This window comes from Scleropages formosus, chromosome 11, assembly GCF_900964775.1.
Source record: "Scleropages formosus chromosome 11, fSclFor1.1, whole genome shotgun sequence".
Lineage (NCBI taxonomy): Eukaryota > Metazoa > Chordata > Actinopteri > Osteoglossiformes > Osteoglossidae > Scleropages > Scleropages formosus.
The window spans coordinates 21,866,265-21,887,594 of record NC_041816.1 but is presented as its reverse complement, the minus strand read 5'-3'; the positions used below and the strand labels follow the sequence as shown (position 1 = coordinate 21,887,594).

The window sequence follows — 21,330 nt, the reverse complement described above, 5'->3', positions numbered from 1 at the left end:
AACCATTTGGGACCCAAATCATTTATTTGGCCCAGTGACCCACAGTGAGTGCCGAGATTTGTTGGAAAACGGAGACTTTCTCGAGCCTAATGGCTGCTCTTAATGTTGACTCCCCTGACCTCTGTAAACCGCGGTACTGCATCCCACCTCGCTCACCATTCATACTCGCGCCACATCATACGCGTGGCACCTCCAGCTAGATTTGGAGGAGATGGGCGAGAGGTGTACCTTGCGTCCAGCTGACAGGCCGTTCAGTTCCCACCTTTCTCTGACAGCTGAGTGCGCCGCTTTTAATGCTGCCGGACGAGAGAATAGTTTAATCTGCGATGGTTTGATGGGCCACGTCTTACAGACATAAAAGACGCAACATAAGCCTAAAGCACGATGCATGACCGGTGGGTAGCATGGTGGTTAGAGCACTTAAAGTGTCCAGGTGCTGCAGTACCCCTGAATAAACTACTTGTCCTGAAGTGATACAGTAACATTGCTTTGCTGTGTAGTTACAGTAAATATTTCCTGTAGCTTAGTCTCTTAGGATAAAATGATCAAGTAAACAAATAATTCTTCTTTATTAATTTAGCTGTTGCTAATAATAAGACACACGTTCTCGTTGGCGATGGGATACCCAGACAAGATTTAAATAGAGCTATTCCCCTGCTCTTGAGATATGACTTCTCTGCTGTGCCTGCAAATTAACCACCATCCTGTAACTAATTGTAATAAAATAGCAGTTGCTCAATGGATGCAGGGATACTCACAGGTACATTTACTTTTGTTCATGCAGCAGACGTGTTTCTCCAAAGTGATGCGTAACTCGGAGTACAGAAAGTGGGTGGTGAAGTTCAGATACAGACGCGCGTTTTTCGAAGCGCAATATGGTTGTCCGTTTCTATAGTTTTTGCCAACCGTCATTACAAAAATAGCTGCATGTAGAATTGAGTCAGACGGGACATGCAAGTGATGGTGATTGATGGTGTGATGCAGAATTGTATAGATGTTGGAGAATCAGCAGAGAAGTGGGTCCGAAAGAGTTGCATTTTCAGAGCCTTCTCGAGAGCTGAAAGGGTTTCAGCAGCTCTGAGTGAGAGAGGGAGCTCATTTCACCACATCACGGCCAAAACTGAGAACGTACGGACTTTTGATTTTGCACCACTTGCAAGCGGAACCACCGAGAGGGCAGAGGTAGTGGAGCACAGCGCTCTTGCTTCGGTATAGGGATTGATTTGGCCCTCTAGGTGTTGGGCTGCTGATTCTTTGACTATCCTGTAGACCTTAACCAGTCTTGACCTTGATTAGGACAGCTAGAGGAAACCAGTGGAGATGGACAAGGAGGAGAGACACGTGGGAACACTTTGGCAAGTAGGTTACAACTCATACTGCAGCATCGTTAATCAAACGGAGAAGCATGATGGAAGAGGCTGGAAGACCAGACAGGAGGGAGTCGCCGGGGTCCAGATGAGATTATCACTATGGCCCGGACCAAGAGTTGTGTAGAGTGTGTCGCGAGACATGGGCGGAACCTGCGAATGTCACGCAGAAGGTGTTTCCGGGGTTTGGTTTATTGTTGCAGCCTGCTGGGAGAAGCGAGGACTTGAGACGAACGTTACTCCGAGGCTCTTGACCAATGACGACGGCGGTATGCCCGGTGTGCCCTCGTTCACACCGACAAAGGGAATGTCACGGCCCATTGCTGGCGGCCACGCGCAGAGGCCTCGGTGGGGGTCCCGTGATATGCGCCCCGGGTCCCGAGCCTCCGTACGCGCACCATCTCCCTCGTGCAGCCCACCGTGGATCCGGCACACCCGACTCTCTCTGGCAAGGTTGTATTTCTTCATTAGCTATTCCCCGAGCTCGCGGAGTCCCGGAGGACGTCAGAGTACATTAATTTTCATCAGAACATGGATCCTTTCAGGTGTGAATGGCAGCCAGCAGCTGTCGAGGGGGTTTCTCAGCTGTGTTACAGCTCGTATATCTTCAGGCACAAACACAGAAAATCATTGTCATTGGCAGGTGAAATGTAATCAGAGCAGCCCTCCCCGCCGCCACAGCCCCCTTTTACTCCCTCCACTTTTTTTGAATCATTTGACCTCCGGCATGCAAATGTCAAGTTTTTAATTTCTTTTGTTTCGTTAACTCTTTTGTGCCGAAAGATCGGCACGCGATGCGTCGTGGGAGTCAGGATCGCAAGTTCCTTCTCGCCTGCTGTACGGCCGCCCGATACAACGCTACCATCCGGCGAAAAGGTCAAATCAGAACAACGAAAAGAAAAACAACGTGGTCCGCAATAGGAATTGTTATTTTGTTTTTAATGTTACTTCGCTTGATAAACGGCATCAAGTGGCGCACCTAATTATACACATGACATTGCTTGGCCATTTGCATTAAAATCCGTCTACAGTCAAATTATTACCCGGATAGTTTTATGCCGTAAACTGTCTGAGTGGGGAGGAAAATCCAATTAATATGCACTTTTAAAAAGATCCATGTATATAATTTTGAAGGGAGCATTTGTTGTCTGACTGTGCCACAGACAGAGAGAGAGCTTTGTGGACAATTTACAGATGCTCTTAATGACCAAAGTCCAGGATAGATTGGAGTAAAGCACTCTGCTTTCTTTATGGGGAGATTATTATTGGGTCAGGGGTTGTCCCCCCAGGGGTTTTTAAAGTAAATATATTGTGTAATTCCTCCCCATGCGGTAGTTACCGCTCCCAGCTGATGCATACACATATTGCACACACGCGCATAATGGCCCTGACTCGGAGAAGCTCCAACGTGTTAATGTGTTGGAGGGGAGATGGCCATTATGCAGGCCACACTATTAAAAACATTTGTTAGCTTTTGCTCGTGAAGAGAGAGCTCAGTGGGACCGGCAATAAGGGCCGCGCTTTAGCTGTAAAGGCACGTTGTTAAATTACTAACCCTGTTCCGGGAGAATTAGAGTGATCTTAATGGGACAGGAACCGAATCCAGAACCCTGACCGCTTGGCTGTGGCACAGTCCGGTGCAGCAGCAGCAGCGGCAGATTCTCGTTGGGCGACAGGAGCGGTTCCGAAGCCACGAGATAAATCGCGCGAACGAGTATCACATCATAATGCGTAGTAGACGTCGACGTAGAGTTTTTCGACTGAAAAATACGCCGTTGTATTGAAATGCGCTTTTCGTCTATTTAAAGGCCGTCGGAGCTTTACGGCACGTTCGGGATGACACTTTTTTGCAATCCCTTCGGATTGGATGCCTTGTTTACTCCGTTAGAGAACCAGTTTCCAGACGCATACCGCGTGTTTTGCTCTTGAGAAAACCTACGTTCGTGTTCCGTCAGCGCGGACAGAAACAAGGACTCCTGCAAGTGCTTCCAGTTAATCGCCGAATCCACCGGCGTATGAACAAACGGTGTTGGCTTTCGATCAAATTTCTTGTTTCTTGAGCAGTTTTTTAATTCCTGCTCACATGATTAATAGGTGGGCAGCTGCAGTACGTGACAACCGGCTTTTGTTTACCGTACAGTTGTCGAGCGCAGTAGACATGCCAGGAATATCGTTTATTCAAATAGGTATAAAAAAAAAAGGGGGGAAGAAAGGTAAATGAATGGATCGTTTTCTTTTCTTCTGTTCTAAGTAGAGGATCATCACAAATGGCAGTGGCTACAGATGGGCGCTAGTATTAAACGGAACCTGATTCGCGCTCTCCGTGCTGGGGGCGTTGAGTGCCGTAAATGGCCAAGAGATGCGTTTTGCCACGTATCACAGGAAAAGGGTGTGGGGATTGTTTCCGCGAGCTCTCGGCGAGCAGAGGCTTTTATGTCAAGGGCGGCAAACGTGATTGGTGGCGGTCATTCGCGCGCAAACGCGCACCGAGACGCCGAATCTCCGCTGCTCACAAGTGCCACTTTGGAAGCGTTTCTTATTCATTTGCCGTTTCTCGAAAGCAGGATGATGGCTGTTTGAAGTGCTGGTTTTTCACAGAATAGTTCACAAACATTTTTGACCCTTCGACAGTTTTTTTTCTGTCCAGCCAAAACTGAACATACCCGTCCGTCTCGCGCTTTCAGCAGAAGACCAGGATGGCAAAAAGACCCTTGTAATATGTTAAATCCTGGGAAAAAAAATATAGAAGTGCATTTATGAGTGGCCTCTGTTCCAGCTCTCTTGTTATTAGGCATGTCCAACAGGGAGCCATGACCCCGTTCAGTGAGGGGGTACAATACACAGCGATCGCCGATCGATTAATAATTGATTGTGTGCCTGTGAGAGAGACGCGATCCCCTGTTTCTCACACTTTGTTCTTCCTGCTGTGTCACCACCTGGGCGCCGTGGCCGTTCTCCCAGAGCCCTAACTTGCCGTGTTTCTCCAGAAGACCATTTCCCTGGCAGAGACGTCCCGTGCGCTGGGCCACCTGGGGGGGGGGGATTCTGGATTCAGCCTAGCGGTGGGGTCGGGGCAGGGTCACAACCCTCTGGACTCATGGGGCACAGAAGAGGCATGCTGATGATGAACGGTCTGGATGAATCGACCCGCTCATGTCCGCACCTGTGATGTCGTTACATTATGAAGGGTCTTTTTGGTTTCCCGGTGTTGGTTTCTTAATGCTGGTGTCAGCATCGGTTTCTTCATTCCTCTTCTAGTGTTGGTGTCTTCATGCTTTTGCTCGTGTCGATCCTTGCGTTTCTGTCACGGTGCTCGTCTCCACATCTCCAGGTTGCAGATGGAAAGAACTGCGATGATGTGAGCCGCCTGTACCGCTGCAGGACCTTTAGCCTTGCCAGAGCCGAATGAGAAGTTCCACATTTTCCACCAGTTTTTATTGCTCTTGGAGGAGCTCTTCGGTCTCAGCTCTTCAACAGAGATGTTCTGGTGCAGAGAAGACTTTCAGAATGAAATAATTAACCACCGGTTAAATCAAATATTTTCTTCTCTCATTGTAAAACACCTCCAAATATAACATTGGTTCAAGGTGTTTGCCCAAAAGTGAGCTGAGAGTTCTTCACCCAGATGTTTGGACCTCAGCCCACTGAACAGCCAGCGTGGAACAGGAGAAGCATTGAGGCCAGGAGTGTCCCTTGGCAGTGCTCTGTGCTCTGCTCTCCAAGAGAAGGACCTGGAATCTGTCTCCACAGCCTGCTTTCTCACTGCACTTTTACTCAGAGGCAGGTGAGGGTAAAACCACACCTTAGCCGCTCTATGTTTTGGAATGAAATAAAACATTTTCTGAGAAATTTAAAAAAATAATAAACTGTGAATGACTGAGTGGTGACCTTGAGCGAGGTGTTTTGAAGTGGGACAAAATATGGCTTATTGAACTAGTGTGGCATAATGAAAGTCCATATGTGCGGCAAGGTGTGTGTGTGTGTGTGTGTGTGTGTGTGTGTGTGTGTGTATATGTATATATTTTTTATATATATATATATATATATATATATATATATATATATATATAACTAACGCTTGCTGTTTCAGTGAGAGTGTGTGCTTTGACCATTGACCTATCACCCTTCTCAAAGGACATTCGGTATGGCTTTCCACCATCGTAAGTGACAAGCCCAGTCATCGCCTATAGCCGGGGGAGCCCCAGCAGCGAAGAAGACCCGCTCAAGGTCACTTTGGAAAGCTGCGCCCGGTCTTGGAAGCCAAGCCGAGTATCCTGGCTGCCAGCTCCTGGTTGGCTGAGGCTCAAGGCTGCACACGTGCCCTATTAAAGCAACAAAGGGAGACTTTGGCTTACAAATTACCCATTATAGCGCGCACGTATTTCACTCGTTTTCTTACACCACGCAGTTTCGCGTAATTCATCTTATATCTGAGTTTGTTTCGGCAACAGATTAGCTTGTTTTTGAGACAAAATGGGAAATAGAGCTGTCCCCCGTTCTTCTGGAGCACAGAATATCTTTGTCTATTGTCTTCATTGCCTATTGTTTCTGGCTTTTAATGTACGCAGGAGTTAGTTTCCATTCGCTGGGGTTATTCTACACATTTCTATGCAGTATATGACCGGCTTATTATTATACGTCCACCCGTTATAACCTGAAGGTGAACATATAATTCCCTTGAATGCCACACGATGGCTTATTATAGTTAGGCATAACAATTTGTAGATTCATTTTCCAGCATCCAGTTTTTAATTAATTACACAGGCAGTCTTAAACACAGAGTACACAAATTGCCTGTGGTCTTCATAATTAATTCTAATGGAAGAAATTAGAAATTGGTGGGGTGTATTATGATTGTTCTGCACGGAGCGGTTTTCGAGTCCGCTGGAACCGGGATCTCTCAGCAGTTTGAACTTCAGGAGCGAGCACTTTTCAGCCCAGCGAGGGCGCGATGCCAGCCCCTAATGAGGTGTGCCGTGAGCCAAGGTACCTGATCGCGTGCCTCCGACGCCTCTGATGGCGACTCGGGACCTCGGCGCTCCTCCCCGCTACGGAGCTTTTCCAGCCCCTTCTGAGCTTGTAATTCGGCTCCGTTCATGTAACACGGAATGTCCTTTAAAACTGTCAGCAGCACTCTTTGGCCCCTAATGTCTTTGAACGTGAAAGCCACGGGCTGGGCTGAGCGGCGCTTTAGTAACAGCTGCAAATGAGATATAGATGCTTCTCCTTCACCTGCATCCTGCGCAGGTATCGTATCTTAAACAAACATCAGGGTTGCCAGAGTTCGCCTGCTTTGGCCCTCGCTCCGACGTGGACGTCTTACTTCCCTGTCCCCTCGCGCCGCAAATCCCATTTGCCGTCGATGTTAAATTGTGAGAAGGAATCGCATTTTCGCGTGGAGAGTGCTGGTGAACGCACTCACATAGGAGCGTTCATCAAACCCCTATTTGGCTCAGTAAGTTTGCCTCTCTGCTAATGTTGAGTGTACCGCTCATTTTCAAAAAGGTTCATTCTGACTAATGTTGCCAGGTGGAACTGTTGAAATAATACATATTGTGTGTTTACTCTTATTTCACATGAATGTTCGTATATCTGCTGCTGGGAAGATGGGAAAACGGCACATTTGTGTGATTTATGTGTTAATTTTGTGACTCTTTGTCCTTGTACTGATGGCTCCTTACCTTCTCAGCCTTGGCCTGTGTTGAGGATTTGAGCCAGAGATCCAATCCCATGAGACCCTGCTGCCCATTAAGGTTTTCCAATCAAGTCCTCTCACTGAGTCCTGACTCTTCCAGGCATGTGCTCTTATAGGTCTTCTAATGACTTTTCAAGGCCTTGTTTGTGTTGGCAAACAGCCTACAGCTTTCGGTATCCACCTCTTCAGCCACCCCAGGAGGCTTTTGTCAATGGAAGCGTACGCAGCCCGTCCGTAGTTACCCCAAACTTGTAGAAACTCATTTTGCTTCGGCTCCACTTTGTCTCGGACCCCAGTCAAGACAGCCCGCCCGTCCCATAACTTGGGGATATTGGACCTCTCTGGCAGATCACTCGAGATGCTTTTAGAGGCCAGATCAAGCACAGTACATGTCAGCTCAGCCTGTTCTTCTTAGGAATGTCAGGTCGGATTGCAGAACGGTCCCTGTCCTCAGCACAGATGGATACTCATCCTGGTGTATTCTTTCTGCCTGACCCACAGCATCTTTGAAACTCATTCTGATCTGTTAATGGTTCTCTTAAGTACACTTTGGGAGCAGTTCAAGTCTCTTGTGGAGCAACTCAACCTCCGGATTCAGTATCTGATATCAGGAATGTTCTTTCTTATCATGACCAGTAAATATTCATCATTAAATCCCGATTGAAAGTAAACTGATGCTTTGAAGAAAACGGTTAAAATTGCGTAATGCCTTTTCAGGTGTTCTGCATGAAGCCTGTTATGAGTGAGAACGGCATAGATAATTGTCTCCAAAATAGCGTTGATGTACACGTTCAGTGACAGGTGGTCTTCAGAATGAATGCTCATTTGTGTATTCCCATCCTCCTGCCCTGCTGCCAGGCCCCTGCACATCCTGGTCTGCAATGCTGCGGTGTGCACCCAGCCCTGGAAGCTCACAGAGGATGGTCTCGAGTCCACCTTCCAGATCTGCCACCTGGGACACTTCTACCTGGTTCAGTGTCTGCAGGATGTGCTGCGCCGCTCGGCCCCTGCCCGCGTGGTGGTGGTCTCCTCTGAGTCTCACAGGTCAGTGCAGCCCCCGCTGGTCATGTTTTAATCGCAAATTTGCCACTCTCTGGTGTCACTTTCAGCATGTTTGCAACCATCTGCTTGATGAATATTCCCTTCACTGGGTCATCCTCCCTCTGCCTCAGTGTTTGACCCCAGCCCCCTCACCTCCGCCCCTGCTGTTATTTTTCCGTGGAGCTGATCTGGCTTGAAGTGGTCACTGTGAAGCCTACCTAGCCTACTGGCTTCTCCCCTGAGCATTCAACACCACGCTGTCTACGAGCGAGGGATTGATTTTGGCTAGGGACAGAATAAAGATTGATTACATCAGAATGAAACGACCTTGACAGATCTGCCGCGGGGTAGCTCTCGGTGCCTTTGCCAGAAGCAGACGGAAGACATCCCACTTGATGGACCCCGGCGCAGTGACAGAACAAGCCGCCGCCTTTGCCTTGGCCTTTGCTGCATGCGTAGGAGTCAAGCGTGGTTGCAGTGCTTCTTGGTCCGTTGCATGGATGTCTAATAAAGGACATAAGGACCCAGGAGCAGACCTTGCCAAGCAAGGTTTCATGCAGGCATGATGGGAAGCTGCATCTCACTTGTAGGGTGCAACAAGTAGGGCCAAAAGCCTCAGAATTATGGAGTCCTCTGTATTATGAAACTTGGCTGTTTCTCCTCCCATCATCTCCTATTGACATACGACCTCTTGTACCAGAATAGCCAGCAGGGGACAGACGTTTGGGAGAAAAAACGGGAAAAAAAATAAAAAAATAAAAAGGGAGCAAACATTCAGATCATTTTACAGCTTGTGTGTGCGCGCTGTATTGGGCAACATAAACACGGTGTAAGACGTAATGGACTTTGCCAGACTCCCTTCATCTTTGACACACCCCTCAAACTGACATGGCTTGCAACAAGGATGTGGTCATTGCTAAAATAGCTTGCTCTAACAAGGAAAGAAAAAAAATAAAAATTGGGGGGAAAAAAAAATCAACTCGGAAATCATACTTTGAGATGCAGCTTTCCAGAAGACTATTTCTGTTACTCCTCTTTAATTATTTTATCTTATTTCATTTTGGAAAGTTCACAAGTCGACCCCGACCGCTGGTGGAGATTACTTATTTCTAATGCCTTGCTGTCAAATTAAACTTTGACCTCAAGGGACAGGTGATTGGGATTGAGGATGGAAGAAAACCATAGATGAGGTGGTCATTTCAAATTAAGGCTTTATCACCATCCACCACTGTCGCTTCCAGTTTACTGAGACTCGGTGCAGACGGATACACTCTCCCCAGTACATGGCATTTCCCCTGGCTCAAAAAAAAAAAAAAAAAAAAAGAAAAAGCCATCAAAGACCCTATCAGTCGGCACGGCCGCAACCCCCCGACCAGTTCAAAAACAGTACAAGTTATCGGGTAATCATATGGTCTCAGTTCTCCTGGATGCCTGGCTAGTCCTATTAAAGGGTTTGTGTAGATTTTTTTTGGGTTTTTCCTCCACATATATAGGTTAACTACTTCAGTGTGATCCCACACCTGCTCTTTCAAAGACCCCAAGCAGGAATGGCTTAGCCGACAATTGGCGACCGGTGCTGGGAAGCACATGTGTAAGATTATATTACTCTCGGTCTATCGAAACATTCGTATGTATGCACTGTTGACCTGTGCTACTGATTTATCAATTTATCAACACTTTATTCCCTGCTATGTGTGTTTAAGCATGTGCAGAGAGAAGTCTTCCAGATGCTGTAGCTGGGGTGCGCACGGGCATAGCTAGAGGCTTTGTCACACTAGTCCAGGTTGGCTTGTTCAAAAATGTTGATTTATTGTGTTATAATAGACAGATTATGATATGAGTAGAGAGTGCGAAACAGATTTTTGGGGGGCCCCTGTCGTGTTTGTGTTTTCCAAGCCTACGACGTGTCATTGAGACGGCGCGGCAGCAGAACGCACTGCGTTCCAGTGACTTGTTCTGGGACATTGTCAAACATCTGGCGCTTAACAGCTCTGTCAGAGACAATTAAGAGACATCATTTTGCCTCTTTGATTCGTATTCAACCGTGACATTAGTGTACGGTGCGAACATCCCGCCGTGCCAGAGCTCATTGCGTCTCTGTTTACGGTACGCTGGTGAGCTCTTGGCGCAGTGTCCCCGCCTCTTCTAGAGGTCAGTCCTATTGTTCGGCAAAGGAGCGGCGGAGAAGAGCCGGAGATGGCGTTGTCATCTGGACAGGGCCTGAACCTCCCGACTCGGTGTGAGACCTTAGGTTACACGGGTTGGACACAGGAAAAGATCTGGACATTGAAATGAGTAACTAAATCACAGTTACAAGGACATCTACGCAGGTGAGTCACGTAGCTGAATTCCTCTTACCAGCACTTATCAGCTATGGAAGAAGTCTGGCAATCGGCACTTAAACATTAGTTTCTAGAGCAACATGGGATGGATAACAGATTGAAAGAGGGCAGATAGTTGGTCTCGGAACTGCAGATGTGCGAATGAGGTGGCATATCAAGGTTCACTCGCCCCAAGGTACAGGTGGACACTTAGCGGAATACTAGGTGTCGAAGACCACAGATAAACCACTTGGAAAATGATCACAAAGTCCCTTAAAGATCTCTCTGACCCAGTGTGAAAAAGTAATATTGTATTAGTGGTACATATTTAATTTATGTACTTTTCTCTATTATGATAGGATTCCCTTTCAGAAACGACTTCTTATCTAAGGGTGGAGTACAGTGGCACAGCTGGTAATGTAGTTTTTAGAGCTGCTGTCTTTGGACCAAAGGTCGCAGGTTCAAATCTCACCTCCAGCTGTATTACCCCAGAGCAAGGTACTTACCCTAAATTGCTCCAGTAAAATTACCCAGCTGTATAAATGGGTAAAAAATTGTGGGTAGATTAACATTGTAAGTTGCTGTGGAGGAAAGCGTCAGATAAATGAATAAATGTCAGTGCAGAAACGCATATCACGAAGCTGGAGGACTGCGGAATGGTCTGGTTAATTAATTGAATGGTCAGGTCTGTTTTTTCCTCTTTTTATTGCTTTCTTACTCTTCTTCTGTATTAATGAGTGATATCACGAGCAAAATCCTTATTACCAGATTTTAAAATCCACCCTGAAAATCTAACCATCATCATTTCCGACACCTCTGGAGCAGAGAGAAGAGAGTACATTTTCTCTTTTTTCACCTCTCAAAAACTTGATGCTTTTCATCTGCAGAAATGGTCCAGTGTTCCGCAGCATATCACCTTTCTCCTTCGATTTATTTAGCTTTTCTCCACAGCGACCTGCAGCGTTACACCGTTTACAATGATTTTCCCATTGATACAGCAGCGTACTGTAGATATAGTGGAAGCAATACAGGCTATGTACGTTGCTTAAGGGCTGTACGGCAGGAGATGGGGTTTGATCCTTGGCTCTTTGAGGCCAAGACAGCTACTCTAACCACTACACTTGCTGACTCCTTAAGTTTCTTCATATTAAAATATCGTACGGTCTTTTTGCCCCCTGTACCACTTCTCTGTGTCTTATGACCCCCAAGGTGAAATGCATGTAAGAGAGTATTGTAAGAGAAGTATTTCCTACGTTTATACTAATGGTTGGGAAAAAGCAAATCAATTCAGATTCTTTTAATTATTCTACTCCTTCAGAACTGTCTTCTTGGCTTATTTTTGTTAACCATTATATTGACATATTGGTTGATATTTTGTCCTGTTTTCCTTGTAATTGGGTTTTTTTTTTTTTTTTTTAGAAAAACGAGTCCATTTAACACTAAGGCTTTCTGCTTTAGGTTTACAGACCTTGTGGACTCCTTTGGGAAGGTGGACCTCACCCTTTTGTCTCCTCCAAAGAATAAGTACTGGTCCATGTTGGCCTACAACCGAGCCAAGTTGTGCAACATCCTCTTCTCGAATGAGCTCAATCGACGACTGTCCCCGCATGGCATCACTTCCAACGCGCTGCATCCTGGGAACATGATGTACACCTCCCTTCATCGCAGTTGGTGGCTGATGACGCTGCTCTTCACCTTGGCACGCCCCTTCACCAAATCCATGGTACGAGCAACACTTTATGACTCTAGATCTTTTTGACTTTAGTGCTTTGCAGAGTCTCATATCCTGGAAAAGGTCTTTTCTGGTTCTTGGATCCACAACGCTGTTGCAGTTCTATTGAGCTTTGGTGGAGCTCACACAGTGTGACAGGTGTTGTCATTTGGCTTTGTGGTTTATATATGTGATCAGTTACTAGTGCCTAAAATGCGTTCACAGCGAACCAGTGTCTTTCGGATCTTGTGCCCAAACAGGGGTTTGTCACCGTTTCTCTTATGGGCTGTGAAGGTGCCCCAGAGGTGAAGAGGGCATCTGATTTTCAGCATGAATTTCGCTGGTGTTGATGTGGTGTGGGCAGCAGATTATGTGCAGGGTTATCTCAGGCCACAGTCGTGTTTGCCTGTGTTTTTTCCATCCAGCTGCTCTTTCCAGTTCATTGTTCTTGGCGTTCCTCTGAGCTTGAGGTGAACAGTTTTTGAGCAGCCCCAGTTTTAGGAAGTACACTTGGAAGCCCCTCCTCCGACTCTTTCTTGCGGTGTATTTTGTGTTGTTAACAACTGCACTCCACAGTAGCCCAGAGTTGGCAAAAGTCATGTGGATATTTAGGACCCTCTGTTGTGGCCAGCCCCTCAAGGTGGGCTTCGGTTTCCAGGACACAAGTGTCTCCAGCCGGCCAGCATTACACTTTCTCACCTCGCTCTTCTGCAAGCCAGAGGACATGGATATCCCTTGCTGCTGAGGGACTAAAGACAAATGAGGTTCCTCGTGAGACTGGACAGGGCTGTCTGTCAGCTCGCTCTTGGGTCCGAGGCCGACCGCGGGGATTGTGGCATTGGAGGAAGTGGCAAAAGAGTTCCACCTGTCTAACAGCAGGCACACCTTAATTTTGCAAATTTCCTTTCAGTCTATGAATCAACCACCTGGGAGGAAACGCACACTTACACGTGTTCTTCCCTCAAAAGAAGCATTCATAGGCTGGAGCAGAGGCATAAACCCTAACGCTGTGATTTATCGGGCTACGCCAGGAGGTTCAGGATGGAGAAGTTGTAAATTAATTAATTAAATAAATAAATATGTGCAGCTGCTGTCCCGCACATTATTTAGATTTCGAAACTCCTGCAGAAGTTTACCTTGTGCTGTACTCCAAAACCAATGAAGGCAGTTTTCAAATGAATGAATTACATGTAAATAACAAGGTAAATCTGAATGATACTCGTTCATCACACAGCTTTAAATGTGAGGGTAGGAACACATGCAGGAACTTCAGGAATTACATAGACTCAGTATTTTTTGTTATTATTTAGAAGGATGTGACTTTAAAAGACTGACGTCAAGGGAAAAAAGAGCCTTTTCAGGTGTTTTTCCCTCCCGTCGTCTTTGATGAAAATGTTGGTGCGGAACAGATGGGCGCTGCCGAATTATCGTGATGCATGAAAGCGGGCTGCGAGCGCCTCCTTTATTGTTTTTGCTTGTTAGCGCGCTGAAAAGTCACTCTTTTATTGTTGCGCGAACTCCGTCTCTATCGTCTTCTGTCTCCTCAAGACGGCAGCTCCCCGCAGGACACAGTTTGGAGCGTTTGTCCTCCCGCTGTGGTCAGAAATGAGGCTCGGTGAAGGAAGTCTTTCCAAGCACCTCTTTCCATTGCTTTCCGAGGTCTTTTCTCCCAGTTGTGCGCCAGCCTGGATGCGGCGAGTCCCGAAATTGGCGTCGGTGGTTCCTCGCCCCTCTCGGCCCCTGGCTTGGCGAGAGGGCCACGGAGAGGGGTCTGTTTATTCAGCTGCTCCGGTGCTTTATTCGAGGTGCTGAGGAAAACCTCAGCAGACGTCTGTAGGAGAAGACAAACGTGGAGCGGGGCAAACACACGGCCTCTCCAAGAAATAGGAAACTGGAGGGATTGGCCCTCTTGAAGAACATTGCGGCGAAGCTGCAGGTTTGGTCCAAAGAAAACAGTGTCGCCGGAACCCGAGACGCGCTCCCACACTTGCTCGCCTGCCGGCTCCAGTGTGCCGCTCTCAGCGGTGGGTGTTACGGGGTGGGAGGGGACGCTACCTGATGGTGAAAGACACTGCTCACGAGCTCCTACACGCTGCCCCGCTGACCTCCCTACAGAACCTCAGCCGTGTTCTTTCCGCACTCCGCGAAGAGGCCTCTGCGTGCCGCTCGGCCGGAATCTGGCGGAGGCCAGAGCCTCAGCGCTCACACCCGCTGGGGTCGCTGGAGAATTACAGTGCCCCGAACTGGATTTAAGTGAATTTCATAATATTGTTTTAGGTTGCGTTGCCTTCTGAGGAGGACCTCCTGGAGGACTAAAATGGATACTAGGTGTTTACGTAGCGCTCGGGTCAGAACCCCGGAGGACGCCTGTCACACAGCAGTTTCCTGAGAGCCGTGTCAGAAATAGAGGCCACCTACATAGTCCCCCTTTCAGCATCGCGGTCTTCATGCTGGCTTGAGTTTCATGGCTTTATGGCAAACTTACTGCGGTAACCAGCTGAGCTCCACAACTCCACATCCAGGACCACTGTGAAAGGCAGGGGTTTCCCAGGGGTGACCTTCTCTTGGCCCCAGCGCCGTGCGGCTTTGGGTCTGTCTGGTGTTTGAGAAGCAACGTGACGGTCAGCGTCGGGACCGTCCTTTTGCAGGGTCGAGGAGAAGCGGATATGCGGAGGTTTGCCCGGGAGGAGAATGTTTTCGGGTTAGTTTTCATCCCCTCGTGATGACTGGGCTTTTCAAACCTCAGTGGGGTGGTCAGGGCGGGCGAGGTCGAACCCACGGCGGGCCGAGCGAATTGAAGACCAACAGTTCCTGAGAGGGACTCTTGGATGGAAGGGGGCAGCAGATGGCGTAGTGGTTCGAGCTGCATCCTCGCACTTGAAGGACCCACGTTTATACCCCTCCTCCTGCTGTAGTACCTTTAATGAAGGTACTTATCCTGAATTGATGCAGTAAGCATAATCCGGCTGTATAAATGCTTAAATCTTTGCACGTAGCTGAACATTGTAAGTCACTTTGAAAAATTGTCATACATAAATATATATAATATGTTATATAGTGCTGTATAATATATAAAAATATGTAATATAAAATATATATACATATATTTATATAATATATAAAAAAGATATAATGAAATATATTATATAAAGTGGAGTAATTTCAAGCAATCTGCATTTGCACTCTTAGAACTTCCCGTGTATTAAAACACTGATCCTCACTGATGGAATTGTTCCTCAGTACTAGTATTACCATGGAATATTAGGGAGTAATAGGGTACAGATTACAAATTGTCTTCATATCCCTAAGTTGAAAATGAAGTCACTACAGTAAATGTAATCTTCAGTTTTATTTTACATCCCCTCTATGCGTGTTAAAGTGTCTTCCCATGCGGGTGTATCTATAAAGTGAATTTAATGTGTTGACGGTGCTTTTTGTGTCCCAGATAAAGATTCCTCATGCAGTCCCTAAAGTTTAAACGCTTGCTCCCGTTTAAATCTGGACGACAACAAGGTATTAAAAATGCGTCGCCTTTATACATTGTTGCCTGGCTGTTGCACCAGACGTGAAGGGTCTTAATAAAATGGAGATATTGTTTCATTTATTGGTTGCAGGGGTGTAAAGATGCTATCGTTTTAATTGCTTGTACACACTGCTGGGATCCATGGAGATTACTCAAGGCTGCAAACATAAGCATTATGTTGACAAGAACACACCAAAAACAATATTAAGCCAGAGGAAGCCACTGCTTTCTTTAAATTAATTTGCCTTCATTTTTAACATTGAGATGATTTATGGTATCACATCATAACTTTTTATGGTTTCGGAGGACTTGCGGAAACATCTGGACTGGTGTGCGGTTTCTGGGACCGTATCATGCGTTGACTCTGCCAAGTTAAAGGGGCTTTATTTTTTTGTATTTTTAGAATTAGTAAAATTTCCCCGCGATCCATTTGGACACCAGTGTTAAATCCAGTGAGAATTTAAATAAAAAATCAAATTAAATTTCATTTAAACCTTTAGTAGCTCTGTACAAATTAAGTGATTTCAGGCTGAAAGCGGGTGTGATCTGATGAGGTTTTTTTTTTTTGTTTTGTTTTCACAACTTGTTAACTCTTTAACCTTTCACTTCCGTTTCCTGTAAACGTAGAACGAGTATCTTGGCAGCTCCGCCATCGGTCGGGATTCAAATGGGTCACTTAAGGGCAAAAGAGTACATTTTACACCACGTGCAGCTCGGACACCTTGGGTTTCTCACAGCGCCCTCCAGATGTCTTTGCATTTTTCATCCCCAAACATCACATTACATGATTCCATGTTAGTTTTACCGTTTTCTTTTATTACTTTTTTTTTTAATGTTACCTTCAATGAACCAACTGATCGTAGTTGACGAAGGACCCAAAACATTTTCGAGGATGTTCATCGGTTGCTGATAGGGCCTTGTCTGCTGGTTCTCATTTAATGTAAAAGCATGAATAAGGGACTGCACAGAGGTAATAATACCAGCTGGTGGTGTAGTGGTTATAGTTGCTGCCCTTGGATCCAGTGGTTGCAGGTTTGAATCTCACCTCTGGCCGTAGTACCCTCAAGCAACCGATTTACCCTGAGTTGCTTTAGTAAAAATACCCAGCTGTATAAAGGGGTAAATGTAAACTTGCTTTGGAGAAAAGTGTCATGTAATGATTTAAAAAAAAAAAAGAGAAACCCCAGAGTTTTTGAAATTCCCAGTTTCTTGCATTTTTTTCAGTGGCCAGTTGAAATGCCAAAATTTTTTGCTATATAGCAGCGACATTAGCAGCCCAAGTCTGACATTTGCCGCCCCTGCTGGAGCCTTATGGTTCTGTAAGGCGGGGAGGAAGGCGAAGGGCATTCTGGGAACAAGGGCTTATGGGGCACGGGCTTCTCCGATCAGCCCGTCTCCCTGTGGGACCCTTTCCGCGGAGCCTTCTCAGCCACAGCAGAGCGTTTTCAGCATTTTGTCGCAATTATTTTCCCTCCGTTCCTGCCCGAGGCGCTCGCCTACCTTTTTACATATGCACACGGTGAACTTTTGACCAAGGCCCAATAGTCGTATTTTAGCAGGCACTTGCTTTAAAAGGGAGACTTTAACAAGTTCCTTGGAGCATTAGCTCTCATCTTGCACGCCCGTGAGGTAATTTAGGCAACTTGCTGAGAGCCTCTTCAGTGGCCTCCTGTCGGGTTTTAAATGCCCCCCGTCCTCCCCCGTGTCCACACACCTGCCCCCCCCAGCCCATCTCGCTGGAAGAGTGCCCGAGCGGAGCCCATCTCATACCCCGTGATGGATCTTTTTACACACCGGCTAACGAGGACCCTGTTTCTATTAATGCCTAACAAAATGAAGCGACGGCACTTTAATGAAGTGTCTGGCGGTTCGGCCGCAGATTTATCCTGCTGCTGTCTGGCCCACCCCCACCCACCAGCAGCACCACCGCCACTGCCGCTGCCACCCTTCGTCGCCATCGTGTTAAAGCCCCCTGCCGAGCGGTTGTAAGGTCAGGTGTTGTCATGTCGGTGGAGCTCGTCGGAGGCACCCGGCGGAGGATGACGGAGCGCGGCAGCCGCTCCCGCGCTCCGTGCTCGCTGACTTGGAATGGAGGAGCGGAGGTCCAGAGCGGTGGCCCCCTCGCAGCCCGAGGAGCAAATGAGCTGCCAGCCCATCTAATGGAGTCATAATTGGTGATTAGAAGTGGGAGAAGTGTAGGGGCATCTTCGCGCGGACGGGCGGCACGTTAAAGCGGCAGGCCGGCTGGGAAATAGGAAGGCTGTCTGCTCGTCCGAATGCCGCCACGTACTTCGGAACTCGCCTTCTTCGTGCGGACTGCGGTCGTCATCGGACTCTAACCTTCCGAAGCACAGCCTTCATAGAGCGTTCGGGGTGGGGACAATCGCATGACACTGGAACTCGGACCGTCTGACAGTCGCTTACTGTAAAGCTGGTAGTGTAGTGGTTAGAGCTCTTCCCTTTAGACCCGGTGGTCACAGGTTCAAATCTCACCTCTAGCTGTAGTACCTTTGAGCAAGGTACTTACCCCTTAAACTGCTCGAGTAAAATCGCCCAGCTGTATAAATGAGTAAATAGCTTAACACTGTATGTTGCTTTGGGGAAGAGTGTCAGCCAAATGTAAACCTTTTGCTTTTTTGGCCTGCAGAGTGATTAGTGGGGAAACCAAATGGGGTTTTGGGTTGATTTAAACAAGCGACATCGGAAGTTATAGAACAAAGGTTGTGACCAGTGAGCAACTGTTTCCTGCAGTGACTTGTGAAGAAATGATAAAGGGCACCGTGGCACGAAGGTTAGGCTCAAATGATACGCTGTACGATATTTTTAGCTACTGAGGCCTTGTAGAAAGTGAGAAAAAAAGTCCTTTAAGAGCTCAGAAAAGACACGTCTCACTTTTTTTATGAATGGGATGGTTTCGAATGAGCGGAGGATGTTGTTAATGGGCTGTGCGTATAGGATGATGTCTGCAGGGGATGGGGACAGGGATCCAGTCTGGCGGCCCGCCGCTGTCCTGTGCATTAGGCGCGGGAAGGTCGCTATTTATAGGGGCCGGAGGATGCGAATAGACCCTTGCGTTTCAAATTACAGGCGGAATGTAACTCGACCACCCCCGTTTCCCTCTATTCTAAGGAGTTACTGTACTTTTAATATGACAGATCACCATTGCCTGCCATTAGGAATTCACAGGCATTCATGCCAGGTTGAACTACTCTTGTCACCCCCCATATGCTTCACTGTTCCACACTTTGTAATAGTATATTTTATGCTTAAAAGATGAAAATAGTCTGAAAATGTTGTAAATGAAATGAAAGATTTAATTCTTTACCGTTTTCTAAGATTGCCAAGCTGTAGGGTTGCCATGGCTAATATTCAGGGCCATGTTTAATCAGATGGCACAATATTAACTGTTATATTTGGTTTCATTATTTTTCTCATTATTTTCTTCTTCGCAGACACCGCGCATTGTTTGGAATGTATGTTGTGTATCAGTTTTGGCTTCAGGGAATTTTAATCTTTTAATCTGATAGGAAGGTACGAGGGATGTGACCCTCTGCTGCCCAAATTAAAAGGCCAGCAAGAGGATCTGGGGACCTAAAAGCTAGCAATCCCATTTTCTTGTATCGACATGTGTGCCCCGGGACAATCCTGTTACCAGAATTGTCTGTCGAGGTACCATTTCATTTAAAGAAGATAAAAAAAAAATACACACAAAAAGGCACACAAACACATACCTCGCATGCTCATGACCGAGCTTCCAGAATTGCTGCGCCTTTTAGTCTGCGGCTCATTGCTTAATAGTAAATGGTTTACTGTGGATATGTCAATGTGGGAAAGTGCTTCGGGAGCTCGTGGCCTCCATCTTGATTGGCTCGCTTTCGTCAGGTCGATAAGGTAAAGGTTGTGGTGATTCCTATTTCTTTCCCTCCCCCAAGAACAGGGGAATGGAAGGGCTGTGGCCCATACTCCTTAAACTCCTACATCTCTGCGTGGGGCAGAGCTTAAGGCGAACTACAGCCTCATAATTCCTCTTCTTAGAGAGATATGTTGGCTTTCGCTCGGCGATCAGCTTAGAGGCAGAAACAAGGTCGCTCTAAATGCTGAAGGTCAACGAAGATGTTCAGCCAATGACAGAATCCATACTCACCGTTTCACTGTGAAGCTTGAAATGGAGAATTGACTGGCATTCACAAAATTTTGAAGATTGACTAGATTTTGTATGTTGCCTTATTGCCTTTTCCAGTGCGACATACAGAGTTGGCAGTCTACTCTGTTTAAATACTTGACGTTGCTAAAGCAATCTATGAAAAATTCAAAGCTTCACCTGCCAAACTGGTTCTGTTAATGGGGCTGTTACCTGGAACTCTCCGCTCAGATCATGCTGTTGAACCCTGGACGCTACGGTTCTTTCATGACATGGGCTGAAGGATTTGTAGAAGTAAATACAGTGGTACGAAAGTGGAGTTTCCCTGCCCCGTTGCCTATTTCTCACGATGGCTTTGGTATTCTGCACAAAGCAGCAGCTTGGCAGTTCGTGAAAGCCTGCCATTAATATGGAGATCTTGCGCTCTCAACTTTTCTCTACAGCCAGGAGTTAAACCTGGCTTTGCTCAAAGGAGAAAGGCACTGAAAGAAAATTGATTTCTAAACGTGTGTTTAGCATATTCACAGAGTGGAAATCATCAAGCCCTTTTCCACGTCTGGAGAACATGTCTGGACTTCGGTAAATATGCTAATCGGGAGGAGAAAGCTTCAAACCAAAGGGGTTCTCTCTCAGTGTGGTAGTTTTTTCTCTTATCCATACTCAGCTGTTTTTGGACTTGAGAACATTAAAGACAGCATTAATTCCGATATTAATTATAGTAATAATTATTACAACACCTGCAACGGTGGGGAAGGCATGGGATTGGTGTGCCGTTTAATATCCTCGGGTTAATGAGTGGAATTGGCCGAGGCAACGACCTGGTTCAGTGGCACCAAGTGTTCATTTTTTGCTCGTACTAAAATGTCTCAGTCTTATTTCTTTGGAAGGCACCTTTAAATTCACGCCACATTTGCAGTGGTTTTGCAGTCATTGGGTCATGGCGCAGATTGCCTTTGCTTCACATTGGTGGTCTCAAAAAACACATCTCTTACAGGGAAGGGGAAGAACAGACTGAAATAAACAGTATAAAATTCCAGATCCCTCTTCATCCAAGGCAGGTCAAAGTTTCCCAACGTTGAAGTCAACAGCGAATGCCACACCACCGTTGTCAGCAGTACTGTACTTCAAACTCACCGCACTCAGGTTTATAGTCATGTTAATGGGCTTTTCCAGAGGAGCGAAGGACTGGCTGATGATTTACGCATGTTTTGTGGTCAACTAGGACCTTGGACTCTGTAATTATGTTGTCAATGTAATGTTAATAATATTGGTGAATATAAGTGAAACCCAGAAAATGAGTGACCAGTGCCATAATGTTGATGTATGTAGGGGCACAAGCGGTCATAGTTAAAATAATAGCAATCTGGCATGTGATGACAGACCTTCTATAGGTCTTGTTTGAGTTGTCTTCCATCAGTGAGTCGCAGAATTACATTTATTTAGCCAATGCTTTTCTCCAAAGCGACTTCCAAGGAACTCTATGTAGTGTTATGAGCCCACACACCTTATTCACCAAGGTTACTTACACTGC

At 46.5% G+C, this 21,330-nt stretch overlaps 1 protein-coding gene across 1 annotated transcript in view; it reads left to right on the top strand.

The window, feature by feature from the left end:
• The window catches only part of wwox (WW domain containing oxidoreductase), a 286,215-nt gene that overhangs the window by 86,631 nt on the left and 178,254 nt on the right, over window positions 1-21,330 (top strand). Inside the window, exons 7-8 of the mRNA XM_018763636.2 lie at window positions 7,921-8,106; window positions 11,883-12,147. Of these exons, the coding sequence (XP_018619152.1) occupies window positions 7,921-8,106; window positions 11,883-12,147 (451 nt within the window). The remainder of the gene's footprint in view (window positions 1-7,920; window positions 8,107-11,882; window positions 12,148-21,330) is intronic.